Source organism: Gossypium raimondii, chromosome 8, assembly GCF_025698545.1.
Source record: "Gossypium raimondii isolate GPD5lz chromosome 8, ASM2569854v1, whole genome shotgun sequence".
NCBI lineage: Eukaryota > Viridiplantae > Streptophyta > Magnoliopsida > Malvales > Malvaceae > Gossypium > Gossypium raimondii.
This window is the reverse complement of record NC_068572.1, coordinates 42029447-42044447: the sequence shown is the minus strand read 5'-3', so window position 1 is coordinate 42044447 and position 15001 is coordinate 42029447. Positions and strand designations below refer to the sequence as shown.

At 37.9% G+C, this 15001-nt stretch overlaps 2 protein-coding genes across 2 annotated transcripts; both read right to left on the bottom strand.

The window, feature by feature from the left end:
• Positions 1–3224: 3224 nt before the first annotated feature.
• On the bottom strand, positions 3225–4559 carry LOC128043049 (uncharacterized). The gene has a single exon (XM_052634848.1). It carries the CDS (start codon positions 4557–4559, stop codon positions 3225–3227), a length of 1335 nt encoding a protein of 444 aa, XP_052490808.1.
• Positions 4560–6878: 2319 nt separating this feature from the next.
• On the bottom strand, positions 6879–8069 carry LOC105793332 (uncharacterized). Its single transcript, XM_012622252.1, has one exon. It carries the CDS (start codon positions 8067–8069, stop codon positions 6879–6881), a length of 1191 nt encoding a protein of 396 aa, XP_012477706.1.
• Between the last annotated feature and the right edge of the window lie 6932 nt (positions 8070–15001).

Sequence of the window (15001 nt, the reverse complement as noted above, 5' to 3'; positions counted from 1 at the left end):
CCAATAACATCCATGCCCCACATGGAGAACGGCCATGGAACAGTCATAACGTACAGATGTGAGGGAGGTACATGTATCTTATCTCCATAAATTTGACATTTATGACACATCTTGGCATAGCTAATGCAATCCCCTTCCATAGTAGACCAATAGTATCCAAATCTCATGATCTGTCTAGCCATTGTAAAACCATTTGCATGGGTTTCGCAAATGCCCTCATGGACTTCTTTTAGGATCTTTCTAGCCTCCACGGCATCTACACATCTTAACAGCACTTGATCTTTCCCTCTCTTGTACAACACTTCCCCATCTAAGACATATTCAATGGCTATTCTTCTCAGTGTTCTCTTGTCATTTTCTGTCGCTTGATCAGGGTATTTTCGATTTTTCACATATTGTAGTATACTCTGATACCAAGGGTGATCATCTTTTCCCTCCTCTTCAATATTGTAGCAATGAGCCGGAACTTCATATATGCTCATCTGAATAGGCTTCATAATTTCTAACCTATTCACCTTAATCATCGAATGCTAGAGTAGCATGTGCGTCAGCCATCTAGTTTTCATCTCAAGGGAGATAATAGAAAGTGATGTCATCAAACTCGTCAATCAATTCAAGAACCAGCTCTTTATAACTGATCAACTTAGGGTCTCTGGTTTCTCATTCTCCTTTGAGTTGGTCTATCACCAATGCGGAATCTCTATACACTTTTAGCACTTTGATTTTACGTTCAATGGCCGCACGAATACCCATAATACATGCTTCATATTTGGCCATATTATTTGTGCAATCGAAGTCCAACTTGATAGCGACAGGATAATGATTTCCACTTAGGGATACCAAGACTGCCCCATTTCCATTACCCATAGCATTTGAAGCTCCATCGAAATTTAACTTCCATATGTGGTCTATTCTAGGGTTTTCTTCAGTTTTTGTCGCATACATTAAGTCCTCATTTGGAAAATCAAAGTTCAAAGACTCATAGTCTTCCAAGGTTCTGCTGGCTAGAAAATCAGCTATTGCACTTCCTTTTATAGCCTTCTGACTTACGTATACTATGTCAAATTCAGATAGAAGAATTTCTCATCTAGCCATTCTCCCATTTAAAGCAGTTGATTCCATCATGTACTTTAAAGGATCCAACTTTGAAATCAGCCAAGTCGTATGATACAACATGTATTGCCTTAGTCTTCGAGTTGTCCAAATTAAAGCACAACACAACTTTTCAATGGACGAGTGCCTCATTTCAAAATCAGTGAATTTCTTGCTGAGATAGTATATTGCTCTTTCTTTCTTTCCTATTTCGTCATGTTGGCCTAAGACGCGTCCCATGGAATTGTCAAACATCATTAGATACAATATCAATGATCTATCAGGTCTAGGCGGTGATAGTTTTGGAGCATTAGCCAAGTATTGCTTTATCTTGTCAAAGGCTTTTTGACATTCCTCATCCCATTCTCCCGGATTATGTTTCCTCAGAAGACGAAATACTGGATCGCATTTCTCAGTCAACTGTGAAATGAACCGAGCAATGTAGTTCAACCTTCCTAGGAAACCTCGGACCTCTTTCTGAGTGCTTGGAGGAGGCAAATCTCGCATTGCTTTAACTTTATCCAGGTCAATCTCAATCCCCTTCCTATTGACTATAAAGCCCAACAACTTTCCTGATCTGGCTCCAAATATGCATTTTGCTGGGTTGAGCTTGAGCTGAAATTTTCTCAATCTTAAGAATAATTTTCTCAAGACTCGGAGATGATCTTCTTCAGTTCTAGATTTTGCAATCATATCATCAACATAGATCTCAATTTCTTTATGCATCATGTCATGAAACAGGGTGACCATTGCCCTTTGATACGTTGCTCCCCCATTCTTTAATCCAAAGGGTATTACTTTGTAACAAAATGTTCCCCATAGGGGAATGAATGTGGTTTTCCAAATATCTTCGGGATGCATCTTTATTTGATTGTATCTAGAAAAGCCGTCCATGAAAGAAAATAATGAGTAGCCAGCTGTATTATCTATCAGAGTATCAATGTGTGGCAACGAAAAATTATCTTTTAGTCTAGCCTTGTTCAAGTCCCTATAATCCACGCACATTCGTACCTTTCCATCCTTTTTGGGAACAGGGACGATATTTGTTACCCATTCTGAATACTTGACCTCTTGTAAGAACCCAGCATCGAACTGCTTTTTGACCTCTTCTTTTATTTTCAGCATAACATCAGGTTTCATTCTTCTAAGGTTCTGCTGAACTGGTTTACAATCTTCTTTTATAGGTAAACAATGTACCACAATGCTAGTATTTAGCCCAGGCATATCCTGGTATGACCATGCGAAAACATCTTTGAACTCTCAGAGTAATTCAATGAGGTCATGTTTTGTCTTTGCGGTGATATCAGTTTCGATTTTCACCTCTTTTCCTTCCTCTAGGCTCACAATTTCTAATGATTCCTTATGAGGTAAGATTTGTTTATCCTCTTGTTCCACCATTCTCAACAAGTCCAGAGATACACCACAGTCTTCGTCATTTTCAAAGTCATGAGATCCTTCCAAACACATGTCTTGCTCAAAAAGAGACTCCGTGTTTGAAACAACATCACTCATGTCATTGATATCTGAGGACCTATGGGGATACACCAAAGAATATACAAAAATATATAAATTTATGAATAATTATTTGTACAATCAGGTTATAAATATAATGAAAAAAATCATTTGGAAGACAATCAATCAAATGGAAAATATTTACTTGCCTGGAAAGAATAAAAGAATAGCTGCTCGAAATGAATGCAAAGATGTATTTTATTAGAATAATGATATTCAAACTTAAGCCTATTTCACAAAGGATTTCTTACCATTCTTAGGCTAAAAACAACGAGAATGTTTTGAACATTACTTTGAATAAGCTCTAAAGACTACAGGTATTTCTTCCACAGTCCAATTGTTTAGCTCACTCCTAGGTTCGTAAGGGCAAATCTCCAACAAGGTCCTTCTTTCAGCTGTCTCTATAGCATTGATATGAAAATTTTCCAACATCTCTTCAATGCCTTCCCTTCTGGACACCCCTCGCTCAGGGCAAATAAACCCACCCGACACAAAGGATTTAGATATGTGGGGGAAGGTCAAAGGCTCCCACTTGACTTCCTCTCCGCTTAAACGTGCCTTTCTTCTCTCCTGCCTTTTCTCCACTTCTTTTCTCTTTTGTTTCATATCTGGCTTGTAACCTAAGCCAAACCATCAAACTTTTCCTTCAGCATGGGTGCTTCAATCCTTCCTTGAAGGTATTTTCCCAACCCTTTCCCTGGCGAAGCTCCTCTTCCTACCATCAACTGCAGACCCATCTCAGTAGTCTTGGATATCTTTGGTACCGAAATTCTATTTCCTTCAATGATAAACGTTGCGTTCACAAATTCCAAGGACCGGAAAGAACATTCAACTGCCTCATCATTGGTCTCTACATAAGGTGCATCACCCGTTACCATCGCAATGATATCCTCCTCGGCACTTATTGTTACCAATCGACCCTCTGATATTAGCTTCACCTTCTGATGTAATGATGAAGGTACTGCCCCTGCCGAATGTATCCACTGTCTCCCCAATAAACAGTTGTAGGAAGGCTTAATATCCATTACCAAAAAGTCCACCTCATAAGTAGTTGAGCCAATTCTTAATGGTATTTCAAATCTTCCTATAACCCCTCTTTTTGTTCCATCAAATGCCCTTACTATATTCTGGCAGGCTTTCATATGTGAACTGTCCACAGGTAGTCGATTAAGAGTAGACAAAGGCAATACGTTCAATGCGGATCCATTATCGATCAAAACCCCAGGTAATATGTCCCACCGACATCGGGTAGTAACATGTAGAGCTTTAGTAGAACCCCTACCTCCAGACGGTATTTCATCATCATTGAAGAAAATAAAATTGTCAGCACTTATATTATTGATCAACCGATCCAACTTATTGACTGAAATGTCATTGGCCACATATGTTTCATTTAGTACCTTCATCAGTGCATTTCGATGTACTTCTGAGCTTAAGAGCAAAGCTAATACTGAAATATGGGCTAGCTGTTTGTGCAGTTGCTCCACAACACTGTATTCACTATGTTTCAAGAACTTCAAGTATTCCTTTGCTTCTTCTTTTTTTATTGGTTCATTAACCAATGGCTCAGGTTCCGCTGCCTTCCCTTTCCTCTGTTCTACCATCGGAGTCTTTTCTCTTGGTAATTCTGCTTGAGTGTCATAACGCTTCCCATTGCGTGTATAAGAACCCCTTTCCTGATATTCTTTTACCATATTGCCCTCAACTTCTTTTCCTGGGATTGTCACATTGCATCCGTAATTCCACGGGACCATTTTGTCATCCTTATATGTGAAACTTGACGGTTTTGTGATTAGAATTTTTGGTGTTACCTGAAACCTAGCCTCATTACTCGTAGGGCATGAGATAATGACCACAGGATGATTTATTTTCGGAGTCCCTGTTCCCGACTCTGTCGCGCATATGCTCCTCATTTCTTCTGCATCTTCATAGAACATCATCTCCTTGTTATCCATCATGCTTTGAACCAAAGCCCTGAATCCTTCACATTCTTGGATTTCGTGCCCTGTTTGATGGTGAATTCACAATAATTTCCCATCTCATACCCTTCCTCAAAATCTAAAATAACTAACCCTCTTTTTGCCATCTCTTTCCAGACCCGTTTCAATGGAGTTTTTACTTCCGCAATGTCAGTCTTGACTTCTTCCCCCGTACCTTCGCTCAACATATTCACTCCCTTATCATCATGATTGGGCAACAGATTTTCTGTGTTGGGTGAGTCATCAAATTTGACAACACCCAATTTGATAAGTCCTTCCACTACCTTCTTGAAAGCAGTACAATTTTCTATTGAGTGTCCTTAAATTCTCGCATGATAGCCACATTGCGCGTTCGTGTCATACCATTTTGGATACGGGAGTTGTAGAGGACTCAAGTAACGAGGAGCAACAACATGTGCATTAAATAAATTCTGGTACAGCTCTTTATATGTCATTGGAATGAGAGTGAACTAGGGCTTCTCAGTGTTTTGCCTCATTCCTGATTCTTGTTTCGATGAGCCTTGTTGATTAGCAACCATCTTCCTTGGTCGATTCACTGTAATTGATTTACTGTATGCATTCACATTGTTTACTTCACTTTCTCTTTTCTTTGGAACTGGCCTTCGATGATTCTCCCCACCATCTATTTTTCCACTTTTAATAGCATGTTCAATCATTTCGCCATTCATGATTATATTCGAGAAACTCTTTGAGGTACTTCCTAACATGTGCGTGATAAACTGCGTCTTCAATGTGTTGATGAAAAGCATCGTCATTTCTTTTTCCAAAAGTGGTGGCTGAACTTGAACTGCAATCTCTCTCCACCTCTGTGCATACTGTCTAAAAATTTCGTTTGATTTCTTTTCCAAGTTCTAAAAAGTGATTCTATCAGGCATTATTTCAGATACATGACCGTACTGTCTCATAAAAGCCTGCGCCAAATCCCTCCAAGTGCTAATTTTGGCCCAGCTCAACTGGTTATACGATTTAGACGCCGCCCCAATGAGGCTACCCTGAAAACAATGTATTAATAGCTGATCATTATTAATGTACCCAGTTATTCTCCTACAGAACATTGTAATATGGGCTTCAGGGCAACTGGTCCCACTATATTTCTCAAATTTCGACATCTTAAACTTGTAAGGAAGTATCAAATCTGAAGCCAGACTCAGATCTTTTGCATCTATTCCACGATAACTTTCAATGTTTTCTATTGCCTTAAACTTCTCTTTAATCCACTTCCATTTCTCCTCAAACTGTTTTGGTAATTCTTCCTTTTCTTTATCCTTCTCAGCTACTTCATCGAAGTCCGGGACAGCAAGATTAATCGGGATCTCACCAGGGTTAGAACCTGATCCAGCTTGGGAGTTCATCGGTATTGAAATATCAGCTTGAAACCGCTGAGGCCTTATTGAAACAGAGGATCTAGCTTGGAGGATAGGTGGATCCATTCTTGTCTTTTTCTTCATCATTAATCATAAGACTTTTCCCCTTATTTATTCCTTTTAGTAATTGCGTCAGCTCAGTCATCATGTCCATTTGAGACTCCACCATCCTTTCTGTCATGTCATGTTGAATTTTTTCTAATTGCTCCTTCATTTGCATCTGTAACTGATCTTGCATTTCCTTTTGCAGTCACTCCAACTTTTCCAATATTTGATCCATAATTTTCGATTTTGCACGAGTACCGTAGCGGTGCTTGGTTGACGAGTTCTTGTTGGTTTCCAGATTAACTGAGGCAATTTTAACTAATTAAAACCCTTCTTAATAATTCTGAACACATATTATGTCATGTAATGAAAATGCATGGAATGAATGCAATATTGATAAACAAAATTCTTTACATAAAATGGATTACAAATATGGCTTTGCCCTAATGCTCAGAGTTTTAACTTTTTTTAACAATGAAGCTAACTCCTGACCCCGATCTGATTCCATCTCATACTTTACGCTTAACACGTCAGCTTAAATTGCCATTGTTTGCAAATGATCAGCTACCTCCCGAATCTGAGCAATAGCCCTACCCATAATGTAATCTCTGTTCTGAATTTGATTCCGCGAATGATAAAGTTGCTCCCTCCAACGCTTTTCATTTCCTTCCAAGAATTCGATCTGTTGTCTACAGCTTTGTAATGCGTACTCCAATTCTTCTATCCTCTCTTTCATTTCTTCAATCTCGCACAGACTTGTCTTTAATTCAATTACGACTTCTATACGCAAGAAGTGATCTCTCGAGTTCCGCTATTCTAACTTTTAAGTCCACTTGATAGTTTTGAGTTTCTAACACCTGCTGTTCTAAGGTCTCTTTCTGAACTTGAGTCTCCCGGGACTTTCTTTCCCACTGATCGGCTTTGTTTCTTTCTTCCTGATCTCCTGTCGCCACTGCTCTGAAGTCTTTCCCAACCCAGCAGTTCTCATTGATACTCGTAGCTTTTTGTAGTCCGTCTTTAAGCTATCCAGATCCTCCTCTACTTTATTCTTCCATTTCTTGAATTTTTCATCTTCTAACTTTTGGACGTCAACGTCTAGCCTCAAATGCATCTTCTCTTCTTCCACCCGCTCTATTTTCTTTTCAAGTTCTAAATTCCTCTTTTCGAAATCTTGTTTTATAATCTCCAACTCTGATGGGATCACTTGTAGGTACTCTTCCATTGGTCGAACACCCTCCAAGTTTAACTCCGAAATATTATCATTAATTCTTTTACCTCGCCACTCACCGTACTCTGGAGTTGTCATCGAACCCACAGCTAGCCTTTTCATCCTATGAACCTGATTCCAAGCCTGAGAAATTTCTTTCACCTTTTTCTTGTAATTGTCTCCTCGGTACGAGAACTCACATTGAGCTAAATCATATGTTGCCGGCACAAACTGTCTTGAATTGTATTGCCTTAGGACCAGCAAAGGTGCATACCCGACGGCTCCCCAAATCCCAAGCAACAGAACCCAGTCAAAGCTTCTACAACGGTAGAGAATTCCATCAGGAATCAACCAATGAGCTCTCCACTCCACATAATCCTCTTGAAGATTTTGCAGAATTGCTATCCAATTTTCTTCTGATATGTCGTCCCTTCTTGGCGTAGCCACTATCTCTTTTAATGGGGAGTAATGCCCAGAAAAAACCTGATACGAAACTTTGTAGACTTTCCAGAAATGAATATAGAACCAAGCTATCAACAATTGCGCACAACCTATAAATTTGTCTTCACCAGCTCGCCTACATGCATTCAAATATCTAAACGTTTCAGCCAAAATCACAGGAACAGGCGTGACCCCTTTACCCAACCAATCAAAGAGATCTGAAACTGCTTCGTCAACATGCCCCAATGCTCTAGGGAAAATCACTAACTCGTAGATACTCAAAGCAAACACATCAACTTTCTTTTTCCCATCAGGATGTGCTAGGATCAAGTATCGCAAATTCCTCCATGGGATACATTTACACTCGCCCTTTTGTTTGATCCTAACCGTGATCCATTGTTTGCTCATTCCCGTAATACTCATTAATTTCTTCCAAAACGTAAAATAGCTATATGCAGGATTCCAATATTGAGTGAAAGTGCGAAACAGTCGTTCATCCACCTTGATGTTAAGTAAGTACGGCAAGTCCCCATAATTAGAGTAGAACAACTGATTGGTTTCATCATTCCACCGATCCCAAATCTCAATTAACTCCTAAAGGCTATTTTGTGTCACACTAATACGAGTGTAGTCCCAAAGTTCTGACATATATCCCTTAGCTAAACTGTCTCCTTTCTCCAATTGCACCTTCTCTGACCATATACGGACAATGGCATTATCTTCCACTTTATCAAGAAATTCTTTTTCCATGACAATTTTCTAATTTAGTAATTGAACATGAATCGACACTCTTTGAGATATGCAGTGACATGCAAAAGTATCAACAAAACACAAACAAGTTAGTACAACACAAAACAAAATTCAAAGCAAGTATAAGAAAATCGAGCACCTATTTGGACAAATGCTAGAGTTTGGAGTAGTTCTACCTGGGTTAGGTTCCTAAGTCCACTATATGGAGTTTGGTTCTAAAGTTAAGGTACCTGAACCAGCAGATTCCTCGATCTTCACCCATTATAGGCTCATACAGACCGAGTTCGGTTCAGGGGAATACATTTCCCTATGGCTGCACGGAGATGAAAATCTCACGAAGACATAGGTACGGATGTATCCCGAAAGTGATCCACTATCCTGCACGGAGGTGAAAACCTCACGAAGGAGTAGCTTCTCACTCCCACTTACAGAGGTAAGACCAAAATAGCCTTTATGCAATATGATGCGAAGATTTTTACAAAACTCAACCTACAATAATCATACAATCAAATTCAAAGAAAGGATCGTAATTTTTCAAATCAAATTTTCAATTTTCGACGATAAGACAGAAAACAATTAATTTTACGGCTTGACTCTCTAAATGGTGTATCCCTAGTGGAGTCGCCTAGCTGTCGAAACCTCTTCTTCATTTAAAAAATAATAGGGATCGACTTTAAAAAATGAAAATTGGAGTCGCCGCCAATCTTTAATGAGGTGTGATTGGATCACCTTGAAAATGATTTAGGGTCTACGAATTTTGAAAAAACTGGTTCGGGAGTCGGTTACGCACGAGGAAGGATTAGACCCTCGTGACGCCCAAAATTGGTACCGAATTGATTGTTTAATGTCTTAGTGTCAAAATTTTGAAAAGATTTTAAAATACGATCCCATGAAATGAAAGCTTAAATAATTGAATTGGTTAAGTGGATGGACCTATTTCAAAGAAACAGATCGCCGCACTCAATGAGTTACAGTGCAACAGTTCAATCTTCGAAGTTAGGTTCGTCCCTTCTTAAAAAATTTTAAACATATTTTAAGAAGGATATTTGATTATTTAAGTCAATTGAGAAATCAGAATCCAGTAAGTTAGGTTTCAATTTCTTGAAATTCTTAAACATCAAATATTGCCTTTATTTAAAATCGAGATAACAAAATGTCATATCCGGTAAGTTAAGATCCAACATTTTGAAATGTAAAGAATTTTATTTTAATAATTCAATGGTTTTGATAAAACGAACACTTGATTATCTTAGTTCATCGAGAAGAATTGAAGCCCAGTAAGTTAGGGCACAATTCTCTCGAGAACCTATGAATACCAAGCCCTTTTTAGGAATTTTGTAATAAAACGATTATAATGTTCTAATGAAATGCAATTTTTACAAACAATATAATTGAATAACAATATACAAAGCAAATGATGAATAGCAAACTAATTCTACAATTTGGGGCAACCAAACATATAATACATCAATATTTATAATCAAATAAACTAATAATCAATCTAACAAATAACAAAATGAGAATAATTAATATAAAATAATTTAATTACCAAGAAACCAAAAATAATCAAAATGAATAAAATTTTAAAACATAAAATAAAATTTTATAAATTATAAATTATAATACATTTTATAAACATATACATATATTAAAATAATTCCATATAAATTATGCATATAATTATCGTATAATATTATTGTAAAAAACAAAATTAAAATACAAAAAAAGGTTAAATAAAAATAAAAAATTGATTTATTAAAAAAGCAGTTGAAATCAAAATTAAATATGAAAAGTATTTTGAAGTTGAAAATAATAATCAACAAATTTTAAATCGAGGTTTAAATAAAATTAAATTAATAATAAAAGAAGACAAAACCAAAATACAATTGACTCAAAATATTGGTGTATAATGAATTTTAAAAATAAAATAAAATACCAACGAAAATAATAAATTATTACATTTTAAACTATAATAATAAATTTAAACACTATTAAAAATAAATATTACAAATAATATTAAATACTATAATATATGAAAATAGGATTTATTACAATATAAAAAATACTGTTGAATTTTAAGGAAGAAAACTGAATTTGTATGAAATTAAAATTTGTTTCAAAACTAAAGGACCAAATCAGCAATTCAACGTAAACATTGGGATAATCCAAATCAAATCACAGAAACAGCACCGTTTAAACTGGGATCTAAATGAATGCAGAAGTAAATATGAGGTACAAATTACAAATCATTAAAGGAAATCAAATTACAACCCTCTTAAACATGGAGGAACATATTGGATAAATAAACCAAACGATCCATAATGCGCGAATCCTTCCCGGGTCGGGTCACCGTTTGGATCGGGTCTTCAAAACGATACCGTTTTAGAGCCATCGCCTTGACTCCAAACGGCCGTGTTTCACCTTCGTACTTAAATGCCAAAATCCTAAAAATCTATTTCATTTTGTCAAAACCTAACTAGCACCAGATGCGTTTTGCGCCGTTTTGTACTAGCAGCATATGAATGGCTTCCGATTCAAGCCCGTTCTCTGATGACGGCAGAGAGGGCCCGAATCTCGTCAACAAGTACGTCTTTCCCCTTTCTCTTTATCGTTTTCTCACCTAAATAAAGACTATTGAACACAGAAAAGAAAAACGAAGAAAACTGATACTAGCAGAATGAAAAATGACAAAAAAAAAAGCAAACTCAGAAATCACCTTTTTGGTATTTGATTTTTCTATTCTGAATGCGTAATCCGTTTACAGTGTTCGAATGGCCCTCTTATAGCCCGATTTTACAGAAAAAAATAAAAATTAGAATAAATAAAAGGTTCTTCCTATTCTGTTATCTTCCTATTTGCTGTTGTTTTCGTGCGTTTTCTTTTGCAGGTATTCCGCCAGCCTGGAGGTACAGAGGTAGAGGCTTGGTACGCGGCGGTGGCCCACGTACGAGGGCAAATTGGCTGCGGCGCTGGATGTTGTGTTGCTGCCCTAGGGTTTCTGATTCTCTTTGGTATCGGGCCATATGATAGTTGCGCTAGGTGTTGTTGGGCTTGGGTAATGTATTTTGGGTGTGGTAATTAGGTGGTGTTAGATTTAGGCTTTGTAACATTAAAAAAATGACTGCTATTGGTTTTTTTGTTTTATTTTTGGTTTTTTGTGTTTGTGCTTTTGGGCTCAAGCAAATTGGGTCTATTACAGGTTTATTAAAGAAAAGTTATAACCTTCAAAACCTTATTGTTGCGGAAGCTTAATTTAAAACAAATGACTTACGAAAACGTGATATTTTAAAAGTTGAGTTGCAGAAACGTAATGTTAGAAAACAATTATTGTTTTGGAAAACCGTGTTCTACTTCTAGCAGATATAAATCACAATCACATCAAATCCCAAATTTAAAATCAAGAAATTATAGAGGCCTTAGTACAACCCGAATCAAAATCAAAGTGCTTTAGTAAATGAGAAAAACAGAATAAAACATGTGTAGTTGTGTGGCCCTCTCTAAGTCCCTCACAGCTCTAAACCATCTAACGCTGGGGATTACCTAAAATGTTAAAAATAGGGTGAGTTTATGAAAACTCAGTGTGTAATCCCCTTATTAAAGAAACAGAATCAGACTAGGCCTGAGGCCTTTAATAGTAACAATATCAGTGTGGGCCTTAGCCCATTCCAATACCGGTGGCAAATGGCCTTAGCCCCATCAGCCTTAGTTGGGCCTGAGCCCATATCAAATGGCACATAACGCATATATCTGGGCCCAAGCCAATCTCAATATCAGAATCAATATATGCAATGCATAAATACCCATACCAACCCTGCACTCCATCTCCTGTCCAACCCTACACTCATGTGGGGATTAAACCGACCCACCCATCCCTACACTTCTTAAGTAGCACCGGTTGTGGCACTAACCAATATTGCAGCAGAGCTGCCAATCACATAATCGGCTTAAAGCCATCGGTGGGTCTACAGTCGTCTCATGCGACCCGTGTGACCCTCACATATCAATCACTTCATCCAATACAAGATCCCAACCCCATGCAGTATGTCATGTATTCAATATGCCATGCTCAAAGTCAATCATATCATTCACAGTTAAGTCAATCAAACCATATCACAAATCAACCATTTACCGTCGAGGGACAAAATAGTCATTTACCCTCCAAGGGCATTATAGTTATTTTAACTTACAGAGGTATTTCGATCATTTAACAACCTTTCCAAAGGTCTACAGTCACATCGAGCGACATGGATAACCTAAATGGTCATAACGGTGTAAATGGGCCCAAGGCCCATATTCAGCCCAAGTGGGCCCACACGCTCGTATGGCCCATTTGGCCCAAATTCAGCCACGGCTACGCGAACTACATAACCCAGTCTAGAATATTCCATTTAACGAGGTTTTTGTCTGTGTGAGGCCCAGGAACCCATTGCGCCCACACGACCCATTTTAGCCCAACGATGCCCATAACAGCCCAAGAGCACGAGATCGCTCGTGGTGGCCTCTACAGTCTAACACCTTTGTGGGCTCATTACACCATGCGGACATTCGCAAACCCATGTGGCCTCAATCGTCGTATTCCTAGCTTTTCGGCTTTTGTCGTGTTATAGTCATATTAGGGTGTATACACAACTGTTTGTGAACACTTGCCAAAAGCTCTTGAGCACTAACCTACATTCATTCCAACCTTAATTTAGTTAACTGACGAATCAAGTTAACCACTTCTTAAATTTTAGCCCAAAAATAAACCACCTTACCTTGATTAAATGAGGGTGGCTTAATCCTCTAAGATCGTTAACCCAAAATTGATCACACGCCTTGTCGAGAATCTAAATTATAAACAGATCTTGTTAGCTAGGGTCGATTGAAAATGTGGCTTGAATCCACGAATACCATCTTCTCAACCAAAAGAATATTCGGCTTTTAGAAAAGTTTAAAAAAATAGATTTGAATGGAAAGAGGGAATACAACCACTTACCGCATTGTCAGAGATACTTGCGGAACTGAAACAGAGAAAGGACAGTGTTGAGTTTCGGCTAGAGTAAGAACCAGAGAAGAATTTGAATCGAAAATGAAAGGAAGAACTTTTGGTCACAAGCTGAAAAGGAGGAAGAGTCCCAAGGGCTAGGGAGATAGATTTGACCGAAAGAATCAATAGGGAAGAAGGGATGAAACAAGCAGTTGGCCGAACTTGAAAAGAATAGAGAAGAAGAGTTCGACAGATGTTGGTGCAAAAGAAGGGGAGAGGAATGGACTTGAAAACAAAGTAGTTTAATTTACTAGAATGGCAGGAGTCGAATACTCAAAATGCACAAATGGCCACTTGCAAATACGACACAAGAGAGCGGAGAAAGAAAAGAGCCTTCACAATTTCAGAAACCGATGAGAAACTAACCAAAACTCAGAGAAAACCCCTCAGCCGAATTTCTTAAGGCCTTAGAGTCCCATTCAGCCATTACTCTCCTCCCCCTTCAAACTCTTTGAAAATCTCCCCAAATCCCTCCCCTTATCCCTCCTTGATATCGTCCATAACAACTCTAAGACCAATTCAAACTTCACCTTGCAAAGTTTCAGTCTAACTCCACTTTTCATGCTGCAGGGAAATAAAATAAATACTCTTTCCATGCCAAGAGATTCGAACCCAAGCTCTCGCATCAGCCAATTCACACCATTTGCCTCCTTACCACAATCTCTTTTTGTGCCACATTTTATCTTCAATTAATTAAAAGGTCTAAAGGCCAAAGTTCAAGTTCCTTTAAAAGAAAAACAAAAATAAAAAATGCAAAAGCCAAGACTTGAACCCAGGCTCCCTTGTAACCTTAATGACAGCACAACCACTAGACCATATGCTTCCTTATGACATTTTTTAACACAAAAATTTAAAAGGCCTACATCCAAGCATCCAGGGTTTTATCCACTTAAAACTAAAATTTTTGCTAAAGCTCAGGTTTGAACCCAGGACTTTTCCAACTCCTCTTAGGACCTTTAACCACTAAAGTAGACATACTTTTGTGCACAGTTTCCTAACCGTTCCCTTGCTCAAGGCCCAAATTTCGAGGCGTTACAAACCTTTTACACTTAGCTCTTCCTCACCTCCATATATAAGGAATGTATCCTTAGTCCTTCTCAAGTACTTAGGGATATTTTTAACTGCAATCTAATGACCTTTACTAGGATCTACTTGGTACCGACTCGTCATGTTTAAAGCATATGATATATATGGATGAGTACATAGCATGACATACATGATAGATCCAATAGTCGAAGCATATAGAATCTTACTCGTACATTCTCTCTTGTGAAGTTAAAGGGCACATTTCCTTGAGAGTGAATAGCATGTCTCATAGGTAGGAATCCTTTCTTAGATTCTTCCATACTAAACCATTCCGTATTTTATCTATGTATGTGCTTTGGCTTAGACCTAGGATTCGCCTTGATATATCTCTATAGATTTTGACTCCTAATGTGTATGTAGTCTCGCCTAAGTCCTTCACAGAAAAAACTTCCTAACCGATTCTTAACAGACTGTAGGTTAGGTATGTTATTTCTTATTATATGTATGTCATCTACATACAAGACCAAGAATACAATAA